The following is a 24,478-nucleotide window of genomic DNA, read 5'->3' as shown; positions in this document are numbered from 1 at the left end:
ACTTATTGTTAATGGACAATAGTTCCTGTCCCTGTAAACACAGTCTTTGGAAAGTGTCACAAACCCATGTAAACATAAACAGATTTTCAGATCAACAGCTAACTCCATTGTACAATGTATAATAGGCCAATGAAGACGTTACAACTGGAAATAGAAATTTCTCATTCAGAGAAGAAATGCTTTGATCACACATGTAATGATCACAAAACACCAATTTGGAAAACAAGAAGTGAAAAAAAGTGTCAAGAAAAGGTTGAGTGGGTTTTTTTAGATAACAATAACTACTCTGCAGATCTGCCATAAGATTGCCAGGGAGACAGATTCAATACCAGCTCTGCCCAATTGGCACTCTGAGGAAGTTCCTATGCATCTCTGCCTTTATTGCTTCCTGCCAAATCTAGTTGTTCAGGGTTACATGGGGCCTCCGTGTCACAGAAGAGTAATGCAATATGTAGTGTGCCCTTTTGATGATCAAATAGTCTATTGCTAATCAACTCTAAAACCAATAAGGGGGAAGAGACTTACATTTTGGGTTTTTTAAATCCTCTTTGTGTAACTCTTAACTGCCCTGGGCAGAGATGTAAGTTTTTTGGGTACTTGGAGATTGGTCTACTGCCTACAACATATCTTTTTAGTTTTTCTTTCCTTCAGTTCATGTGACATTTTTCCAGGTCTCACTAATGATTCTTACTTATTACTTCCCATTGGCTTCCATTGAGATAATTTAGCATCTTGCAGAATTGCTATGTCTATATTGATACCGCTAGTATTTCAGAATAGAGCCCAGTTATTATTGATTAAAATTCTAATCTATATAGGTTCTTATACTGCATTCATCACTGTAGTATCTGAGCACCTTCAAGTAGTGCATTAAATGATGTAACAAATCTGTCACATGCGGTTCATCCTCTTATTCTCTCCTTAGGAAAGAATTGTGTGTGCGCTGTAGTGTTTTTGTTTGGTAGATTTTGTTTAAAATATCTACAAGATGCTGTGTGTTTATATTAGAGAAGACAAGTTGAAGCATGCCTTGCACATGGAGTGAAAGGTGGTGAGGTTTATGGTGGTCCTTACTTCCTGTGGGAATTCGTTCCACAGCATGGGACCAGATCCTGAGGAAAGACCTGTCTCCTGCAGAGGAGCTTTGTCCTTGTGTTTGGCTGTTCCACTGTGCCTGAGTAGTGGATTTGTCAACCACGGCCCTCATCCTGGATCTGTAGGCGGTCTCAACTACTTTCACATTCAAAAGACCCTGAACTACTTCTACATGTAACATAAGCACTGTTTTTCTGGACCTGTTTTATACTGGATAATAAATTACAAAATATCCACCAACACAGCCTAGGTACTGCAGGGTGCAGTTGTATTTTGAATGTTTAAATATTTGTTGGGTTCAGATTTATATTGTTTAAATTTTCTATTTTAATATACACCATTAATATCCCTAAGAAATTACTCTTTAAAATTGAATTAAAAAGGTGACATATGGATTCCAATATTAGATAGTATCAATACAAGTATATTTTGCCAGTGGTAGCAGAGGCCCTGGAGCGGTCAACCACATTATACTATATATAATTTTAGCCTAAAAAACTTTACTTTAATATAGACTAATTAAAAGAAAGTTGCAATATAAGATCCAAGCATAAGTAAAAGAGAATATGGAACAGTATGGATTTCAGTAAGTTCAAGTCCTTGTGCCTGATACCCAGTATTTCAATCAGACTGGTTGGTGGACAAGGGCAATAAATCTGATCATTATTTGTGTTACAATATCATAATCAGTAGCAAAATTAAAAGGTAAATAAATGAAGTTAAATTGTGGTCTATGGAAATACATACGACTATCTTTATATGCAAAAGAGAAATTAAAAAACCCTGACAGTAATACAAATACTTAAGCTCAAAATATACATTTTAACACACAGTGGTTGAAACATAATATTTGACTAGTCCAAAGAGACACAGTCCGTGGGTATTGTGTAGAGTGAAGTCTATGCAGAAGTCTTTCTCTCTTAAAAACATTCAAAAATTCTCTCCCCTTTTTTACAAAAAACTCTCTCCACTTTTTCAAGGCTTGAATGTTCATCTTCCTCTGCACTATCACAGACCATTTGGTAAAGATAACAGATGAAGATTCTGTTAGGCTTTTGTTCTATATGTAGCACAATGTCTCTGTCAAAGTAAACTTCGTGATTGTAAGTCTGCAATGAGAAAATAATTTTGAATGACAGCTTCATTTCCCAGAGGCTGGTGTAAGTACCATGTAAATACGACTTCCCTAGAACTGATTAAAAAATTACAGCAGAATACTGTTCATTTTCCTAGTACACATGACAAAAAGCATATATGGATAATTGGTCTTTCAGATAAAGCAAAGACAGTGTTTAGAAACCATGGTCCAGAATTTCAAAAGTATTAAGTAACCTAATTCCCATTAAAATCAATGGGAGTTAGGTGTCTAAATACCTAAATTCCCAGAGTTAGGTCCATACTTAATTTTGTGCACATGAGAAGTTCCACTGCCATCAGTCGGACTGTTCAAAGGTTGTAAAGTTAAGCACACACACAAGTGTTTGTGGGATCAAGGCTTAGGTTGATAAGCATTTTATAATTGTCAAAAGATACATTTTTCAATGCAGTTGATACACATTGAGAGAAATCCTGATTTAAGATTATGGAGATTTTCAGATAAATGAACTACTGTATCACAGAATACTTGGAAGTTCAACTGAGTAATTTTTGCCACAGATACTATACATGGGAATTGCCAGTGGGATCTGTATTGTACATCTGACTCGAAAATTTGAACAAAACAGTTACTTGGAAGCAAAGCGGCGTGTTAAGTGGATACAGGGGAATGTTACTGTAAGATGAATTCAGTGGATTATACTCACCACATCCCAAGATTCCACTAATGGAATACTCTTAAGTAGAATCCCATGTTCATTACAGTGAAAGTCAAGGTGAGCTTTCCCATCAGCTCCTATCTGAGTAACTGCCACAACGGATAACAAATCCAGCTCATCTTCATAGTCCACAATTTTGAAAGTCTTATGAAAAAACAAAATCTCAAGTTGACCAGTTAATAAATAGACTCTTACAGTTATTTTTAAAAGAACTTTACATATGTTTTTTGGGAAGGGGAAAGGAAAGAAATGGAAGGCGTCCCAGTTCACAGGTCTGCCATCATTCATCAGGAAAATCGTTGCCATCCAGATAGTAAGCTATAGGCATCTTTCCAACCACAGACTATGCAGTGCATTTCAGCAGAGCCCCCATATAAGAGGAAGAAGAAAAAATAGGGTTTTACACACACCATGTAGGAAATGTAAGATAGAGGAAGAAAGGCATCACTTCAGTGCCATTTGCTTATACACATTAGCAGCAATATGACTTAAACCTGTTGTCAACATCTAGACGGTGAGATTTGAGAAAATTACTAGGGTAATGTAACTCACAAAAACTCCTGCAGCCTCTCTTTAAAGTTACATACCTCTACATATATATATACAGTCAGCAGCTCCAGTTTATGATGGGGGGGGGGGAAAGACTGTTTTAGAATAGCTATTATCAACATATGTAAGTAAGCACGGTCTACACTGCTATTTTTAGAGCGCTAGCACAAGTCTGTGGACCAGGCTGGGAGGCTCACTTCCGGATGCAGGGGAGACATACCCTAAATGACTTTTTTGCTCTTCTCCTTTCTAAATCTAAGGAAATGTATTTCCTACATAGTTCAGAGCATAAAGCTCAATAGCAGGAACAAAATCTGTGGAGTTCTGACTACTGAAGTGTCTTTGTGGAATTTTTATTCTGTTGATTATAAATGAATATAAATTAACTCCAAGCTTTAAGGGCTATGTAAAAACTTATCCTGTTTTCACTGAGCTGGTATCCATTCCCATGGAAACAAGAGTGGAAATGGTTGCCAGAAGCTGAGGAATTAGAATTCTCATTTCCGTATGAATTTCAGCTGAGTCCGAGCTGAGAGCTAAAAAATGTTTTTCAAACACTACGTGAAGACCTCGGCAATGTAGTGTTTTTAATTTGAAAATATTCAATTAAAAAAACCAAACCTTAAATAATTTCCCTGCAATTTACCAAGATGGCTGACTAACCCCTCTAGTTAGGATCCACTGGCATCAAAATTTGAGGTAGGCTAACCTGACCAAAGAGTGGTGAACTATGCAGTTACATGGGTACCCAAACACTCAGAACTTTCATTGGCCAATCAGATGCTTCAGACCTCTTTTCATAACAATGTAGCCTAAACTATCCAAACGTTATTCATCTGACAACCCATGTTATCTAACTAAGGGCATATCAGGGTCCTGTCTTTAAGTGTGGATATAACAGTCCTATTTCAGAAAAGTGCTGTTCAGATAACTGGAGAAAATCTTCTGGCTCATTCCTTAGTTACCTTTGTGGGGTGGGGAAGAGAAGACTAGGGAGAAGAGAGGTTTAGCTGAAGCACTTTAGCTAGAATGATCTAGCAAAAAGTCTTACATTGAATCCTGGGGGATTCAACCACCAGTTTCTCTCTCTCTGACATCCCCTTCTGCTCCCCACCCCGTTTGCGATGTCTGCATTACTTAGGAGTGGCAAAGTCACAGCAGGCTTGACACATTCTTCATAGTCTTCAAGACTATAATGTATTTATATCCAGGGTAAAATAAAATGAATATAAACTAACAAAATGAAAAAGAAGACTACTTCAAGATTTTCACCCCTTTTTCTGCACTTCAAGACTATCAGCAGGGGCAAGCTCCAGCCTCATGAACTAGAAATTCCCATACTTGTTTCTTGTCCAAGTTGAAACAAAATGCAAAGATTGAATGAATGAATGAATGAAATAAAGAAGAAATAAAACTGGGAAGAGATCAGCAAGCAGGAAGGATACATTATAGTTAATCTGAGGATCTGGATCAGACCTGCTCTGTAGTGTTCTTGCATATTTATCATATTCCAGTTAAGCACTCGAATAAATTGCCTAGGGAGGTTGTGGAATCTCCATCATTGGAGATTTTTAAGAGCAGGTTAGACAAACACCAGTCAGGGATGGTCTAGATCATACTTGGTTCTGTCATGAGTGCAGGGGACTGGATGACCTCTTGAGGTCCCTTCCAGTCCTATGATTTTATATAGCCACATTGTAGCTTAAACCTGAATTGTGGTGTCACCGGGGTTCCCACCACCACCCACTTTTTTTTAAACTGTTCAATTTTATTGAAAACAAAGAAAAATTTCATGAGTGACTAGTGACAGAGTATTTTTGTTCACAGTCAATAATGTATCAGTGTGTGCTCAGTCCTGTTCAAAGCAGAGGAAGAGATGGTCCCTGGCTTGAGTTTACATACTACAGCAGAGTGAAGAGACAATGTAGTTCAGACACCACACACCAGAGTCTGGGAATCGGACAATCCAGTCTCAAAGCAAAAATATAATTTAAAATTTTGTTTCTTTATTTACTGCTTAAAAGTTTGTCAGTAGAAATGTTTTAAGGAGAGATCTGAAAGGAGAGAATGGTTGTAGTTTCTCACATTAAGGGTTTGGTCTCATACCACTTAAGTCACTGAGTGTTTTGCCATTGACTTCAATGGGAATAGGATCAGTCCTTAAATGAGGAAGACTCTTTCAGGCACCAATAGCAACAAAGAAGAAGAAAGAGATAAAGATGGGAGAAGAAAGCAAAGGGAGGGGAATGAAGGCAGCAGAAGGAGAGGGATAAAGAATGAATGTAGAGCTTAATGTAGCTAAAAGTTCCAGCGACTGCACTTGTAACGAGAGATAAGCCTTGATGGCTCAACTCCTTGGCCAATCTTTTGGTCCTTTTTAGCTCACTGTTTCACAATTACCTCTTGTTCTGGGTCATCATCCAGCAGGTTAAAACGCTTTTTCACTACTCGGCCAGAAGCGGTTACAGTTACTGAGTTGTTCGCCTTAGACACAGAATTAAAAAAAAAAAGAGAGATAGTGTAAGTCTGCGTGGCAGGTAATAATATAGGATGTGTATACTTTTTTTAGCAGTATATTCATTTTATTTGAAATTTAGTAAAGCTTTTAAAAAGACTAAAACGCAACGCTATCTTTAGTAAACAGAAAGTATAGACAGTCTGTACAGGAGCAAATTAATCATTTTATTAAGCATCATTCATTGTTTTAGCTGAGACGTTTTACAGCCCTCCTAAAAATCTGATTTCCTGTCTGAGCTGAGAGGACATTGAAGACTCCTTCGGAGCAGGGTATCCTTGCCCTTGTGTCCTTTTGCCAAACTTCCCTCAAAGCTTGTTCCACTATTGTGCTATGCCCAGGCTGGCTGCCACCATCTATTCCAGGGTTGGACTTTAATATGCTCTATGTGGTTATTATTATTATTTGTAATACTATAGCATCTAGGAGCCCTAGTCATGGCTCTATGCTGTACAAATGCAAAAAGATGATCCCTGCCCCATGTGGTTGGTGAAGCATTTTAGGATTGTTTGAGATTAAAACTATATAAAGATATAATATAATACAAGGTAGAAAAGACAGCACTAAACCGCCTTTCCTCCTTTAAAACTATTTCGTTCCCCAATCCCTGCAGAGGAAACAGGAACATTTTCCACATCTTTAAAGATTTCCCCCGTTATCCTGTTCTTCCTCTATTTTATCCCTTGATATGCCAGTGAACCTAATTTCACTGTAGAAATTCTAGCACGTAGATTGTGTAATGTTGTTGATTCAATTATTTTTGTTGATTGGAGTATTTTTTAGTGACTTGAGGTAATTACAGTTTCTACAGAAAAATTAGGTTAGTTAGAAATATCGAAGTCAAGCCAGCAATTTAGGTCCCAATCCTGCACCTGGCTGTGCACAACCACTTTGAAGTCAATTGGGTTGTGCCTATGTGGCCTACATCAATAATCTAATATTTAGGAAATTATGATACAAATAATCAGGCAGCAATCCAGCTGATAAGGATCTCTTAAATGGAAGACCCTTAATTTAGCAAATAGGTACACTGGTGAGTAAAAGAAGACTGCCAATAAAAAAATGAAGGGATGCAACACCATGCTCTGGGTGTCCCTTAGCTTCTGATTGCCAGAAGCTGGGACTAGATGACATGGATCACTTGATAATTGCCTGTTTTGTTCATTCTCTCTGAAGCATCTGGCACTGGCCGCTGTCGGAAGACAGGATACTGGGCTAGATGGACCATTGGTCTGACCCAGTATGGCCATTCTTGTGTTCTTATTAAACCACCATCTTCACATTATTTCTACTTTCTCAAAGTGATTTACAAACATTAATGAATATATCCTTGCAACACTCCTGTGAGGTGGGTGCTATTATCCCCATTGCGTAGTTGAGAAAATGGGAGCATAGCAGCATTAAGAGCCTGATCCTGAATGTGATGAGTGTCCTCAATTCCCACTGGACATCAATAGGAGTTGAGAATCCTCAGCACCTCTCAGAATTGGGCCCTTCGTGTCTTAGCTAAGGAAGGTCACAAGAGAAGGTTGTGGCAGAATTAGAACTCACATCTCTTGACTCCTATTCCCAAGCCAAGATCATCCTCCCTAAACAAAATCCTAGGAAAAGGAAAAGAAAAGGAGTGTCATGCACTTGGCACTACTCCTGCCCCTACTGATTTAATGGGAGTTTTACTATTGACATTATGTAGATTTTAAATACACACATTTTTATTTATGGGGGAACTTCAAAAGCAGTGTCACTGACTGCAAGGGGCTCAGCATTCATAAACTATGAAAAACCCTACAAGTCTCTGCTGAAGCAAACTGCAGTTCTAAGCTACAGCAGTGTCATCAAAGGTTTTTCACTGACATTCACCAGAGAGGGGCTTGAACTTTTTAGCATTCCCATTTAGTTTTTGTGGTGTCACAAATGTTTGTTTCACCAGGCTTGACATTTTTCAGCCATTTGAACTTGATCACTATCAAATTTGCATATAATTATGACTTAAGTCAGTGACACCTCCTTGCCAAAGAAATCCATCTCTGTATGCTACTTAAGGTTTACACCCAAGGCAACTATTTGCATTGTTCACAATAGATGCCAAGAACCTAAAAAGTGATAGAAGGTTTCAGTGAGATACCCTGAAAATGTAATTGTCTTTGAAATTCCTCTCACACAAGCCTGATGCAAAGACTGTTGAAGTCAAAGTGTCTTTCAATAGGCTTTGGATCAGGCCCACACAATACACTGATATACATATGCATATAAATCACCTACATACACTATATAATCATGCAAAAGTAAAATGTACTGTTTGTATTAAGAATTTCCTGCTATAACCTCACATTGTTCTGCCTGTTGGCCACAATGACAAAATCTTCTGCTATTTCTTGTTGGTATTTATTATTTTCAATTTCCTTCAGCTTCAATATCCTTAAAAAAAAAGAAGAAGATATAAAATGAGTCATGTTAAAATCTAACATGCTGTGATTTCTAAAATCAGATGTACTAAAATAGCACAGATAAGTTACAGTCATAACTTCTTTCAAATACTGTACAGGGTAAATATATACCACATTTTAAAGATGTTATTACTGTAACACATTTATCTGTGTTATTTTATTACATCTGATTAGCACATCAGTTCTAGAATATACAGTATGTTTCCTTATTGAATTCTACCGTTGCTCACAGCCACTATGTGGAAGTCTGCAGATGTTTCTTCTAGAATTCCTGATGCTGGTTGGTTTATAAATTCTCCGGGTGCTATAGGTTGGTGGTAATTCTTTGTCCTAGTACTTCTCAGCCTAAGTTGGAGTCATGTAGGGGAGGACTGGTCAGAATTATGTCACTAAACTTTAACATTCCATAATGCATACTACTGAGACCACTCCATATGCAAGTTTTCCTTTGAGAGAACCTCAGGAATAGCTACGAGATTGAGCTGTACAATTGAAATTTGGATCTGACTTCTTCCAAAGTTCAGAAGAGGGCTTGGATATGGGCTTTTAGCTTGGGTCCATTGCTAATTATCAGTGTTTTACACTTCTTCCTACGTGTTTACAAAGCTGTTGAATCAGCTCAGGATCCACTGATGGAAGCAACATATGATAACTATGACTGTAGTTCTTTGGGGGTGGGATGTGTGTGTATTCATTGCCTAGTACAATGACCCTCTAATAGGGCCTCTAGACACTACCACAAAACAAATAGTGGCCACTCCGTAATAGAAAATAAGCCATACTAGCCCTTAGGGAACATTAATTCTCTACAGAAATATGCCCAATTTTATTCATAAAATGATTTTTTTTTAAATTTGATAAAATGAGCCACAGTAACATAACATTTAGGGAAAAGGGGACAATACAGAAGTAGAATTTAGTCTTTATCCCTTACAGGAAATAATAGAGTGAAATCTGCCTTTGTTGTTTAGATATTTCCCGAACTAGGCTTCAAAAATACAACCTTGACTATATTTTCCCTCTGACAAAATTTAGTTCTCGTCCTGTTTTCAAAATATTTTTAAAATTAAAATGTAGATCAATGTAAATAAAGATGTCTTCTGCGATAAGAACTACTGTATATTTGTGGGAGTTGACCAAAACATTTTGTGCTTCAATGCATGCATTTAACTTTTAAAATACATTCAAGCAACAGAAATTAACCCCCCCATAAGTATACTTGTATTAATAATGTTAAGTTTGAAAAATTATTCCTTTGGGGGGAGGGAGAAAGCTCTGATACATCATTTTATAGAGAGCGGAGATTTTAAACTCTAAAAAGTAAAGAAATGATCAACTAAAGTTTCAGAACCAGCACTTAAGCAGTCTCCTTAAAATATATTTTCTATTTGGGGGAAAAAAGGTATGGAATAAGATGATTGTCATTGGTTTGTGTAACAGGGTAGCTGGCCCTTTAAGTGAAACTGGGCTCAGCTCTCCTGTTCCAGTCCAAGTGCTCCAGTTGGGTTAATTAATAGGGTGGGGCAGCACTTGGGGAACTCTAAGCAGCCTGGTGAGATACGTTGGGTTGTTGGGAGAAGACTCGGAGATGAGAGTTGCCAGAGAGAAGGTGGTTTCTGTGAGAGAGCAGCAAGAGGGGTTTGCTGGCCAATGTCCCCAAGCTGGGCAGGAGAGACCTGAAGACAGGAGGAACAGCAGAGGGAAGTGCCTGCTGCCTCTAAGCCAGAGAGATGAAGCCAAAAGCCAGAGAGGGCTACAGGAAGGGGAGCAGCAGAGAGGCTTACCTGCTGATGTCTCTTTGCCAGACAGCTGGGTCCCAGTGGAGAGACTGTGAGAATTCCCCCTAGGAAGAGTGGGTTGTGCCCCAGAAGAAAGGGCTGGGGTGGAGGGTCAGAGGAGGACTCCAAGAGTCCACATCTGGTAAAAGACACCAGGATGGTGAGAATGAAGCCAGGGCTCAAAGATTACTTGCACAGGGTTGATGTGGACTATGCTGTGGGACATTTGGTTTGGGATGTTTGCACTGTGTTTTGGCTAATAAACTGTAGGAGGACTAGAGGAAAAAGCTCATGTGGACCTACTGGGAACCCAAGAGAGAAACTGAGGCAAGGGACCACTGGCAGGGCTGCCTCAAGGAAGGCCACTTGTTTACAGTGCGTTCAGTTTAATAACCACAATTTTCATTGTTAAAAGAAAGACATTGTTCTGTCCTCTTTCCCGCCCACCCTATCCCAAATCCATTCTCTTGCAGTCTGGACTTAGGCCCCAGATCTTTTAGCTGAACAGAATGAGGGTCTGTATCAGACTGTCAGTAGAACATGGTAGGAGTATCAGAAAGCAATTGCATGCTCACCATGGTGGGGGAACAGTCTGGGAATATTTGGGCTAGGAAGTAAGTTATCATGGGCTTGTCACTGTAGGAGTCTCAGAAGATGAGACATTCAAATCAAATTGTGCATATTCTAGAGCTGACATCCCAGGGTGTACAAAATTTAAAATTGATGGGTCAGGAAGGGGAAGTAAAATGACTGGCAGATATGCTGGGCTCATTTGTACATCATCTTAAAAGTAGTGGAGGGGATAAAATTTGGCCCAGTTCCACTCTTTTCAGATGGCATTGGAAGAGCAAATCTGGCCTGATTCCTTACTTGGCTCCCTCAGGAGTTAATTTTCTGCTTACACTTAAAGTGCCCTTTCAGTGCAAAGCTAAAAAACTTGCAAACTTTGGAATGAAATTCCCATAAATGAACTTTGGGGTGAGGTACAGAGAGGAAATCAATGAGAAGCAATGGCAAGCGAAGACTGCCGGACAGTAGAGAACGGTCAATGGTCTGAATGATAAAGTCACATTTGTTTTAACAGGTTAAAATCTGCTGGTAGGAAATAGAAAATGCACAGCATTAGTTGATCAAAGCTTATGCACCCAAAAAGGGGTTTGGGTCTCAAAGGTTTATTCTTAAGGCATGTGAATGAACTTGTGATAGTGGAAGCTGGAATTATTAAAAAGCATCTGGATTGTTACATAGATTAGCAAAATACAAATTAAAGAAAAGTTTTCCTATGTAAGCAAAATCACAGCTATTTTTACTATTTTTTCAGAGCTATTTTCATACACAAGAATTACAGCTTATTCTCTCTAAAGAGCACTATTAAGTATAACTGTGGGCTCACTCTTTGTATAGGAGCCTTTCCCAGCATGCTCCTTTTCTGGCAGATGGCCCTTTAATAGTGCTCTAGACTCAACCTGGTGTCTGAAAATTAAACTCTGGTCTTTCTGGCTTCTTGTATCATCACTAGTAGTAGTGTCTTCCAAAAGAATGTCGCGTTCTGGAGGATATACAAGGCAGAACATAATCCAGCTTATTTTTCCTAATTGCACTGCCTCTCTATTGCTTACAGTATCAAAAAACATGTTAAGAAATCAAGCAAACATATCTAAGATGGAGTCATTTTTATAGTTACAATTGGGATCATAACACCCTAAGGCTGCAAGAGCTATGATATTCTCATCCCTATTTAGCAAGCCAATGGTATTCTATGGTCCATTACCATAAATTTGCACAGATAATAAATTTTGTGTTATATATACATGCACTCTCTCATGGGAGAGTAAACTGGGTTCTTCCTACCTCATGTATCACGAAAGATCCAGTTTGCCCTTCCGTAACTGTATATAATGTTAATTATTTAATGTGCAAGTTTATGTGGAGGTCAGAAAAAAAGAGAATTTGTAAAAAAACCACATGATGTCATTTTTACAGATGTACTTTTCTGACACTACACACATTAACAATGGCATTGCTCCTGGAAACCCCATAATTATCCTAACTCTTACCCATCTCCTAAAATCAGGATGTGAATTAGATGTTACCCAGTAGCCTCTTTAATGAAAACAACAAGCTCTGAAAAAAAATTATTGCTCATACTTTATCAAATTTGGTCCCACGTGGATTATTCTGCCTGAAGTATCTGGATGGAAATATATCCAGTCGGGTTCTAATGAACAGCACTTCATATCCTGTATGCCATTTTTTGCCTGAAGGTGGAAGAGAAGACTTAGAATGATTATATTTAGATCTGATTAAACTGGAAAAGCTCAGCTCCCACCCATCTACGTTTACAGTACTAGGTAGAACCATATAGACATTACAAAAAGTTGAAGAAGCAGTGGAGCTGAATCAGTAAGGGGAATAACACACCCTTATGGAACACTAAGACTTAAAGAAATTCCATCACACTGGGTTGTGACATTGTTTAGTATCTAATGAACAATGCCTTTAACATGATTAGACCTGTTCCTACTTCTCCTGAAACTACACATTGAAAACTAAAGACCTAGCCTGCAAACACTTCAGCAATTCAAAACAAAGTGAGCTTTGACTTGGGACGAGACCTATGAAAAGCTTTTATACTAGCACTGAGTTTTAAAACAAACCCAAGACCTGGGCGGATACGTGGAAAAGCTTACTGAGGTCTGTGAACTTGGGAAGGTTTATGATTTCAGCCTCAAACCAGGCAAAATTCAGGCATTTTGGCAGAGTTTTGTTTTGAGTTAATTTGTAACAAACTTTTGTGGGTGTGAACTCACACAAAATAAAGCCAGGGGCAAGAGGTTTGCCTGGGACCTGTGAAGCAAAAACACCACATTTTGTACAGCTGTACTTCACCATGAGACTGAAGACCTGTATATTCTGATGTTAAAAGAGACAGGAAGGAAGGGACGTTGGTCTCAACAGACTAAGAGATGGGGACACGTATAGACGAGAAACTTCCCAGTTGAAGAATCCTGAGCTGGCAGGCCAATATTATAGACATGTTTTTAGCCTGAACAAGGAAGCCAAAATAAAGTCTGAAAAAGTGAGCTCATGCAAATGACGAAATGGTGGATAATACAACTTTTTTTAAAAGGACACAATTATAAACATAGTGTTCAAAAACATTTTGAAAGAGAAACCACAAAAGGAGGATACTCCTGGGGGGAATTCTGCGCACAATATTTTAAAATTCTGCAAAATTCTGCATATTTTATTTGTTAAAATTATACAATATAATCAGACCAGTTTCAATTATTTTGGTAATTTATTTCAAAATACCTGTCAGCAAGTATGTCTGTAACAATACAGACAACAAAAAAGATTCAGAAAATGTTTTTTGACAAATAGCTTCCTTACTAGGCATATTAATGCAGAACTCCGAGTAATAATTTATTTAAACTACAATATAGAACTGTATTTCTCACCCCCCCCTCAGAAGCAGTGCAACGGTTTGGGAGAGCCAGGGATAACAGAGGAGCTGAGGGAGAGGGAAGTAATTGCTGGGAAGGAGTCTGGTTGTGAACTTGGAGGGTTGTTGGGTGTGAGTGGGAGAAATATAGAACAGGCTTTTTGGGGGGTTGGGGAGGGACTGTTAGGGAGCCTTCCCCTTGTAGACCCTAGTTGACCCGTAGCCTCTCCCATTCAGTCAGGCAAATCTGCCCATCTGCATGTGTCCCTGCATCCCCACTCAGCCAGCCCCCAATCCCCCATCCCCATGTTGCCCTGCACCCCTCTCCCATCTGGCCCTGCACCCCCACTCAGCCCCCTGACCCTCAACCCTGTGTGGCCCTGCACCCCCTCTCTGTCCCCATGTGTCCCTGCACCCCCACTCCCATTCAGCTCCTGCCCCAGTCTGTCTCTGCACCATTAGCCCTTATGAACCCCAGTCTGTGATCCCCCTCCCCAGCAGCCTCATGTGCCCAATGCTGACCATCCCCTAGCCTCCTGACCTGGCCCCAGGGGCAGGGCATTGTGAGGAAGGTAGCCTCTTCTCTTCCCTATCTGCAGCTAGGGCTAGCCTGGGAGCGGCTGCACTGTTCTGGCACCACAGCAGCCTCTGATGGGCGAAAGTCATAATTACAGCAATTTTCCAACAGAATGTATTTTTTGCGGGAGAAAAAAATTCTGTGTGGCACATAAATTCTTTACGTGCACAGTGGCGCAGAATTCACCCAGGAGTAGAAGGATCAGATGCCAAATAGTAAAGCAGCTTATTTGTAAAATGGTTGTCGACAGTGGGAAACAACACGGCACCATGCAGGGTATAGGTACAAGACTCAGCTCAACCCATCACTGTTGAGTTGGGAACACAGAGGAGGTAATGCTATGGGTGCAGGGGACGGTAGGAAGCACCAGAAGCAACACTGGTGGGAAGAAAATATTTCCATTGCTTTGTGTTGATTCTTCTGGCAATTTCAGAAGCAGCATTGCTGGGCTATAGCTGCAGCCCATTAAGTATGGCACTCCCTGGCCAAGGGGGCAAGCAGCACATTGAGAGGGCACTGTAGGAGAGAATGGGAAAATCTTTATTGTTCCAAGTGTTACTCAGATGATAGGGTGAGTGAGGCTGCTATGTGAATATATTACCAAAGCATTGTCTTTCAGAGCACAAATATGGAAGACTCCTTTATGCTTTTTCTTGTTAGGTGTGATGATGTAATGCCAAGGGTATCCTCCAATTTGAAATGAGTTCTCCAGGGAAGACACTTCAAATAGCAAAGGTGGGGTATCTGTAAACATTGTGTAATGTTAAGATCATTATTAACAGCCTCATAATTCCATTCGTCTGTAGAATTCTAATTAAATTATTCATTCTTAAAAACATCTAAAAACTCATTACAGTGTTTGATGTCATTGTGCACATAAAAATACAGTACAGATGGGCAACTAACTTCTACCTAGCAAACTGGCATTACGTAGGGTTACCATACGTCCGGTTTTTGCCGGACATGTCCGGCTTTTTGGTAATCAAACCCCCGTCCGGGGGGAATTTCCAAAAAGCCGAACATGTCCGGGAAAAATACTCCCAGCTTTGCCGGCATCCCTGGCTTACCTTAGAGTGGGCTCCGGCGGCTGCTGTGCTCCCTGACTCCTCGGCTCTGTAAGAGCCGAGCGTTACCGGCTTCGGGCAATCCCCTTGCCTCCGGACCCTGCGCCGCCGGCCGGGCACTTCCGCTCCGGGGGCGCAGGGTCCAGAGGCATGGGGGCTGCCCGAAGCCGGTAGCGCTCGGGCAGCTCGGCTCTTACAGAGCTGAGGAGTCAGGGAGCAGCACGCAGCAGCCGCCGCCGGAGCCCGGGAAGGGAAGTGCCCGGCCGGGGGTGCAGGGTCCGGAGGTCTGGGGGCTGCCCGAAGCCGGTAGCGCTCGGGCAGCTGTTTCATGTGGCTGGGAGGGAGGAGGGGGAATGCGGGCGCTCAGGGGAGGGGGCGGAATTGGGGCAGGGAAGGGGCGGAGCGGTCGGGGAAGGGGCGGAGTTGGGGCGGGGCCAGGGCCCCGTGGACTGTCCTCTTTTTTTAATTTTTAAATATGGTAACCCTAGCATTACGTGCAAGAAAGTGTCTGAACTTTAATATTTCCCCCACTCATCTCTCTTAAGAAAACAATGGGGGAATCACAATGAATGTAATCTGCAGCTGAGTTTATAAATTATACAAATAGAAAATTTTAGGACTCAGTGCAGTAAATGGCAAAAGGAATCTAGTTCTCCTTTCAGCTCACGTGGAGCAAGTTACATTCAGCATTAATAAGCTACTCATATAAATCCTCCGTGCAACAATGGGAGAAGGTATTTACATAGCAACTTTAATCTAAATGGATACCAGAAAACTTTACAACCCTTTACTAACTAGTATCCTACAAATAATTTCTACAGCCACTAACATGGACCCAACTTTTGGGCTGAAAAACAGCCCTGTTTAACAGAATATTGCAATACTACAAAACAATCTGACAGAAAGTGAAGACTATTTGAAATTACAAGGGGAATTGAAATAGGTGGTATGTAATTACCCAAGCTGGACTTTGGCCAGAGCAATAGGGCCCACATCTCTGCTTTGGTAAAGTATACTGTGGTACTTTTAATGACAAGAACTGATTATGACTTCAGTTTGATGCCTCCTTTGAAAGACTGAATTTACAGCAGTAAAGTGCCCTCTTGTGCTGTGCTGGGGCATTGGTTATGGTGCTGCTTTAGGGAAAAAATGCCACCAACTGAATCAGCCACAGTACTTCTTGCAGCAACTTGAGTTTTTCCTAGATGTCTCAGCCAAATTCTGACCTGGTTTTATGCTGCTTAACTTGTGAGACTGAACAAAATTACAGCTTGAAGTAGTCTGACTGCATCCAATACCTGAATTTACATTTAGCTAGTTCTTCCTCTCCTCCCCCACCCCACGCATCTCAAGATCCCAAAGTGCTCAGCCAGCTATTCTGAGAGGAGTCGCTTTATCTATCATGACAGGTTTCAGAGTAGCAGCCGTGTTAGTCTGTATCCGCAAAAATAACAGGAGTACTTGTGGCACCTTAGAGACTAACAAATTTATTAGAGCATAAGCTTTCGTGGGCTACAACCCACTTCTTCGGATGCATATAGAGTGAACCATATATTGAGGAGATATATATACACACACATACAGAGAGCATGAACAGGTGGGAGTTGTCTTACCAACTCTGAGAGGCCAATTAAGTAAGAGAAAAAAAACTTTTGAAGTGATAATCAAGATGGTTCAGTACAGACAGTTTGATAAGAAGCAAGTGTGAAAATACTTACAAGGGGAGATAGATTCAATGTTTGTAATGGCTCAGCCATTCCCAATCCCTATTTAGCCCTGAGTTGATTGTGTCTAGTTTGCATATCAATTCCAGCTCAGCAGTCTCTCGTTGGAGTCTGTTTTTGAAGTTTTTCTGTTTTAAGATAGCCACCCGCAGGTCTGTCAAAGAATGGCCAGACAGGTTAAAGTGTTCTCCCACTGGTTTTTGAGTATTATGATTCCTGATGTCAGATTTGTGTCCATTAATTCTTTTGCGTAGAGACTGTCCGGTTTGGCCAATGTACATGGCAGAGGGGCATTGCTGGCACATGATGGCATATATCACATTGGTAGATGTGCAGGTGAACGAGCCACTGATGGTATAGCTGATGTGATTAGGCCCTATGATGGTGTCACTTGAATAGATATGTGGACAGAGTTGGCATCGGGCTTTGTTACAAGGATAGGTTCCTGGGTCAGTGTTTTTGTTCAGTGATGTGTGGTTGCTGGTGAGTATTTGCTTTAGGTTGGGGGGTTGTCTGTAAGCGAGGACAGGTCTGTCTCCCAAGATCTGTGATCTCCACAGATCTTGGGAGACAGACCTGTCCTCGCTTACAGACAACCCCCCAACCTAAAGCAAATACTCACCAGCAACCACACATCACTGAACAAAAACACTGACCCAGGAACCTATCCTTGTAACAAATCCCGATGCCAACTCTGTCCACATATCTATTCAAGTGACACCATCATAGGGCCTAATCACATCAGCTATACCATCAGTGGCTCGTTCACCTGCACATCTACCAATGTGATATATGCCATCATGTGCCAGCAATGCCCCTCTGCCATGTACATTGGCCAAACCGGACAGTCTCTACGCAAAAGAATTAATGGACACAAATCTGACATCAGGAATCATAATACTCAAAAACCAGTGGGAGAACACTTTAACCTGTCTGGCCATTCTTTGACAGACCTGCGGGTGGCTATCTTAAAACAGAAAAACTTCAAAAACAGACTCCAACGAGAGACTGCTGAGCTGGAATTGATATGCAAACTAGACACAATCAACTCAGGGCTAAATAGGGATTGGGAATGGCTGAGCCATTACAAACATTGAATCTATCTCCCCTTGTAAGTATTTTCACACTTGCTTCTTATCAAACTGTCTGTACTGAACCATCTTGATTATCACTTCAAAAGTTTTTTTTTTCTCTTACTTAATTGGCCTCTCAGAGTTGGTAAGACAACTCCCACCTGTTCATGCTCTCTGTATGTGTGTGTATATATATCTCCTCAATATATGGTTCACTCTATATGCATCCGAAGAAGTGGGTTGTAGCCCACGAAAGCTTATGCTCTAATAAATTTGTTAGTCTCTAAGGTGCCACAAGTACTCCTGTTATTTTATCTATCATGGAAATGAAGCCATATCTGACGTGGAAAGTGGCAGCTATTTAGCTGCAGCCAGTAGGTTAGGACAGGAAGTGAAGACGACTGCCTCTGATCTAACATTTAGTAAAAAGGGAGATTCTAAGCAAGATTTAATAACGTAGGATTAATAATAAATGATGTCTCTGGGGGGAAAAGTGCAATATGTGGTAGATTAGAAGTACTGGCAGAGGGTTGATAGCAAATAGAATTGGTTAAAAAATTAGAGGAAAACCTCATGAAACCTCATTCCCTGACAGGCTGATTATTTTCTTTATAAAAACATTTACTACTAAGAATCCTGAAAAAATTCAGGGGGATGGACTAAATTACTAACTCTGAGCCCATTTTACGCCACAACAGCCTTACAAAGTATAGACTTCACGAGTCTCTCTTTTTACACTTATGTTGTCTTTTGCCAACGATTTTAAAGATCAGACTCCAAAACCACAGCAGCTGCTATCACTGTCTCCCACCTCTCCTTTCTTTCTTATGTGTTGCTTTCTCCCATTACCCAGCAGTCCACTGTTTATTAGAATACTGTCATTGTTCTTAAAAGCTCCTCCTAGAAATGTCAATTTTCAATCATTATTTGAGCCTCTTTAGTTCATTTCCACAAAATACTCCAGTATCATCTAAATGCAAAGCCTGATTTGCTCCTGGCGGTACTAGTATATTTGTTCTAAATTTGGAAAAATAATGAGCGAGATATTTTCCTCTCCATTTTTATGAAACTATTAGATCCTCACATAATAAATGTTGGGGGGGGGGTTAAACAGGAGATAGTAGATTTATGATGGTTTAAAGGCGCCTTTTGCCTCTTTCAAATTTGGCCAGGGTCAGTAGTACATGAAAATCATTACCAGCCAACAGCTGTTTGGTGACCTTTGTGCACTAACTTATTGATCTCTGTACAGTTCCTCTTGTATAGGTGTTCACGTCACCTATGTTGTTGTCAGTCTTGGCAGAGAGGCCAAGAACTGAATACGCATGGAGACTACTCTACCCTGTCATCTGTAGAGGTGGTCTCTTCAGGTCAGGGTTACCCTTGCAGAGCAATGCTGGGAAGCATGTGTTGCTTTTTCCCAGGATGTGTTTTTTCTGTGGAAAAATACAAGATTTCAAGTCCCCATAGCTTTCAAGCCTTCCACATAGCTTCCCAAACAGTTAAGTTTCAACAAGCACAAGTTTAGACTCTGCAGTCTTCAAAAAGATCAGCTGCTTCTTCATGGAAGCACTAAATGTCACTGCACAGGCTAAATCAGCCATCTCACTCATAAAAGAAAACAACTCAAAAACCACAGGAATGTAACTATCTTCAAACAGCAGCTATAGTCAATGTTCATCAGAAGCTGAAAATGTCCTAACCAAAAACTGTTCTTGAATAAAGTTCAAGATCAAAAAGGTTTCTTTTTCTTTTACTTTGTCTTTAAAACTCATGATCCAAAACTCTAACGATCCACAAGCCTTGGAAATGTATCTAATATAAGCTGCCTTTCAAAACTCACACAGGCGTATTCTCAACAGGGCATCAACACTAAGTCATGGTTTAGTATACACCTCTACCTCGATATAACGCTGTCCTCGGGAGCCAAAAAGTCTTTCCGCGTTATAGGTGAAACCGTGTTATATCAAACTTGCTTTGATCCACCAGAGTGCGCAGCCCCCCCCCCCGCCCCCCGGAGCGCTGCTTTACCGCGTTATATCCGAATTTCTGTTATATCGGGTCGCGTTATATCGGGGTAGAGGTGTACTACATCAGAGAGGAAACTGAAGAGAGATTTCCTAAACTCCCTCTCCTTTGCAGAACTTGATCCAATTTAGATCATCATACGGTCTCATTTCTTGTTTTCATAAGATGTTACATAATTAAAGCTTTAGATTATTATCTAGCTCTATATTATATCTTTGCATTAGGCTGAAGTATCTGGCTTGTTTTGTCTGCTATTACTATGTGAAATTCTTCAATAAAAATTAATGTAAATATAAAATGCACTTTTTATATGGAAAATCATTTGTTAAAATATTGACTACAAAAGGCACAAGATTTTTTTTTTTTTAAAGGGAGCCTAAAATTGGTATTCTAAGTGCATATTTGACAGCAGTGGGAGCTTGCAACTGCTTAGCACTTTTGTGCCCAAATATTAATGTAGGAGGCTCCTACTTTTGCAGGCGGGGAGGAAAAAGTCCAGATTTTCTTTAATTAGAGAAAAAACAATTAATGTGCTGAGATGGGGAAGTCCTGGGCTTGGGATCCACCTTAAGATTTTGATCTCGGATGCACTGGTATAAAGATGCTTTTTGTATCTGAGAACTTTACACTCAAAAAGTAATAGTACAGAATGCCATATTTGTAAGCTGGACATAAGAGTTGTTTTCTAAAATAGGTTAGTTTTTCACTTAGAATTAAGCTCAAAGTGACTGACACAGTATGGACAGCTAGAGTGGTCTAACTGCAATTGGATAAATTACATTCTATCCCCTTGAGTTCTCCCCGCGGTTTAGATTAGATACAGTAATCTGTTTCTCACTTCCTATGTTATACCACTGTTAGGGTCCTACCAAATTCACGCCATGAAAAACGCGTCATGGACCGTGAAATCTGGTCTTTTGTGTGCTTTTACCCTATATTACACAGATTTCACGAGGGAGACGAGCATTTCTCAAATTGGGGTTCCTGACCCAAAAGGGAGTTGTAGGGGAGTCATAAGGTTATTTTAGGGGGATTGCGGTATTGCCACCCTTATTTCTACGCTGCCTTCAGAGCTGGGCGGCTGGACGGTGGCAGCTGTTGGCCAGGTGCCCAGCTCTGAAGGCAGTGCCCTGCCAGCAGCAGTGCAGAAATAAGGGTGGCAATATCGTACCATGCCATCCTTACTTCTGCGCTGCTGCTGGCGGTGGCTCTGCCTTCAGAGCTGGGATCCCGGCCAGCAGCCACCGCGCTCTAGCTGTCCAGCTCTGAAGGCAGTGCTGTCCCCCACCAGCAGTGCAGAAGTAAGGGTAACAGTACCGCAATCCCCCCTACAATAACCTTGCAAACCCCCCCCCCCCCCAACTCCTTTTTGGGTCAGGACCCGTACAATTACAACACCGTGAAATTTCAAATTTAAATAGCTGAAATCATGAAATTTATTATTTAAAAAATCCTGTGACCATGAAATTGACCAAAATGGACCATGAATTTGGTAGGGCCCTAACCATTGTGTAGCTGTTAAATCGCACACAGAAAAGCTATCACGTTCCACCGCAGAAGTGGCTGTATTACAGTGGTAGGTGAAGGGAATCCTGTTTATGCACAGTTTTTAGTTTCTGAAGCCGTTTTGTTCCTGTTCTAACTTTCTGTAGAAGTCCTATTTAGTAAAATCTTGGGTTTGGAAGTAAAACAGAAAACATTCTGAATTATAACATGAATACCCAACTAAAAGTAGAGGTACACTACAACACAACATGACACAGCAGTTTTAAATGTTTTTGATAGCAATGAAAGATCCACAGATAAAACATAACAGCCATCAGTCTCGATAATGCAAAGATAAAATACCTGTTATTTTAATGTTACAAGGAAGTCCAAATGGATACTTTCCTACAATTCCAACTTTACCATTCCAGTTGCATTTGCATCCCAAATCAAATTGCTGCTCTGTGAACTAAAATAATGCAAAACAAATTGGTTTTATTGATGTACACATTTGCTGTTCAGTTTTACTGCATTACTCAAATGGTCCATTTAAACCTAAAATCTTATTTTCTAAGTACTAGTAGATTTTTTTTTTGGCTGAAAGAATTTAAATTCACTTCCAGCTCTACAACTGATTTTTAAAAATGTAAATCTGGGAATATTATTCCTAAACTTTCTCTGATTCCATTTCATATCAAGGAGACTTCCTTGCCCATTGGTTTCCAACCTCAATACTTCTTCCTGTTACGACAGACATGACATGTAGCAGTCTGTAGATACTTGTTTTGGTAAGCTGTCTCTATGTGGTGTCTGAGTAAGATCTCTATTATGTCAGTACCCACCCTACGTACATTTTACAATTTGAGAATAATGCTATTAGAATTGTTTGGTAAGGTATTGTGCCCATTCATACCTTAGACTGTAATTTTCTTAGAGCATGGATTCTAACCTTTGTTTGGTGCATTTCTCCTATAATAAAGTGTCATATTCATATACAGTGCTAAATTAATAATAATCAGTTTCCTCAAAGTATAGTAGGTTGTGTGTCAAATTCCATGCTCCATTACCTGCTCAGAGAGAGACTGGAAGCTATAGAGTCTGACCAGACCCACGCTGTACATCACAATCAGCATTCCATGAGAGAGAGCGACATCTGTTACATTGTTCCCAAATATCTGGCTCAAGGAAAAGAAAATATTCCATCAGGAAAGAGATCATTAAAAAGAAAATGTAAAACACTAAGGCTGCTTGACATAGAAATTGACTCGCTTTGTTTTAGTCTCATTTCCTGCTACACTCTTCTGCAAAATTGCTGACAGATGTTTTCTTTTAGATGGTTTTGCAAATCAGCTATTCTTTTGTACTTCAATAATAAGACTTTGCACTTCTGTACCATCTGAAGTCAGAGAATCTTTACCGACATTCATTCTCAACATGCCTCTAAAACAGGTAACTTGTTACCCTGTTTTTACAAATTCACACAGTGATGAAGTTGGTTAAGGGTACATGATAAGTCAGTAGCAGAGCTGGAAATACAATCTTTTAATCCTGATTCCTGGTTTGCTGCTATAACTGGAGGCAAGTGTTCATTCTGCTCAGGGATCCAGGACAGCATATAGCTGAAAAGTTAATTATGTTGCTAATGCATCAGTCAGGATACAATATTGGATGTTTAAGCTCTGAACCTGAACCCAAGTTAGATAGGTCAGTGGAGAGGTGCTTATAGCTCTTAATGACACTGCAATATTCATTTTGTCCAGAGTGCCTCACGCATCTCCACTAAGGAAAACAACAAAAAATCCAAACAAACTTTTGCTGGATGTAAACAGATGAACTTTATTCCTAATATTAATGGGCCACACATGCGCTTCCAAGCTGCATTTCTTCCTACATTTATAAAGCATTTATGAAGAGTAAAGTTTTCACTCTGCTAATCAGATATATTTTATGGAAATGTGGTTAAAATGGGGGAGAGGAAAAGCCAAAAACAAGCATCAAATCAGATGTTCTTTGGCCCATATGTAGGACAAAAAACCCAAACCATTTGGATCCACAGCACATCTCAGGAACCACATCCCAAATATATGCTGTCAGATTCTGGCCGTCTTAGAAATACATGTATTGCCTGCTTCACAGGCAGAGGGGGTCAAATCAGTGGGGATTAGTTCTGAATCCACATTGTCTCTCCACAGAACTAGTCACTATTTGTACAGCTGGTTGGAAAATTTCTAATGACATGTTTTTTCATTGGAATTTGCCAATTTGTCAAAATCAAAATGTTCCACGGAGACAGCTTGATTTCGGCGAAGTTCTGACAGAACTTAGACAGGATTCTGATGAAACCCTGCCTGGTTTCCTGCCAGCTTGCTTGTGAGCATGCTGGGGAACCCAAGCTTCCAAGTCCTTGGCAGCCCACATTCCCAGGGCTTCCAGGATCTGTGGCTCCGGGGCAGCCTGCCAGGCAGAACCAGGGTCCATTCCCTTTCACAGAGAATTTCAACATTTTTGCTTTTCATTCTGAATTGGAACAAAACCAAATGTCAAAATCCTCCACAAAACAGAATTACTTTTCTCTGCCCAGCTCTAATTATTTCTATTTCTGTAGGGGCTAAGAACTCCAGTCAAGAATTGGGGTCTTGCTGTGCTAAGCTTAGGCAGACAAGTAACAAAAAAGACAATCCCTGCTGCTTGGAGCTACATCAACAGTAAACGTTGGAATAAGGCCATCTCTGTCCTCCACACTGGCCAGTCTGCCAGTGGAGAAAAAAGGGGCATGAAGATTGGCACTAGGGCCTGTTGGGAGAGCGGCAGTCAGAAGAGCAGAAAAAAGGTCATGTTTTGCAGAGCTTAGGAGGGCTTGCTCTGATTCCAAGCCCTCTGCCTC

The 24,478-nt window shown here is 40.4% G+C and overlaps 1 protein-coding gene across 1 annotated transcript in view; it reads right to left on the bottom strand.

The window, feature by feature from the left end:
- Positions 1 to 2,015: 2,015 nt before the first annotated feature.
- DCAF17 (DDB1 and CUL4 associated factor 17) overlaps positions 2,016 to 24,478 on the bottom strand; it is a 41,364-nt gene continuing 18,901 nt past the window's right edge. Inside the window, exons 8-15 of the mRNA XM_065413592.1 lie at positions 22,662 to 22,769; positions 21,958 to 22,063; positions 14,822 to 14,964; positions 12,347 to 12,456; positions 8,304 to 8,391; positions 5,859 to 5,942; positions 2,898 to 3,053; positions 2,016 to 2,204 (exon numbers count right to left, since the gene is read on the bottom strand). Of these exons, the coding sequence (XP_065269664.1) occupies positions 2,016 to 2,204; positions 2,898 to 3,053; positions 5,859 to 5,942; positions 8,304 to 8,391; positions 12,347 to 12,456; positions 14,822 to 14,964; positions 21,958 to 22,063; positions 22,662 to 22,769 (984 nt within the window). The remainder of the gene's footprint in view (positions 2,205 to 2,897; positions 3,054 to 5,858; positions 5,943 to 8,303; positions 8,392 to 12,346; positions 12,457 to 14,821; positions 14,965 to 21,957; positions 22,064 to 22,661; positions 22,770 to 24,478) is intronic.

Source organism: Emys orbicularis, chromosome 11, assembly GCF_028017835.1.
Source record: "Emys orbicularis isolate rEmyOrb1 chromosome 11, rEmyOrb1.hap1, whole genome shotgun sequence".
Taxonomy (NCBI): Eukaryota; Metazoa; Chordata; order Testudines; family Emydidae; genus Emys; species Emys orbicularis.
This window is presented reverse-complemented; position numbering and strand designations above follow the sequence as displayed.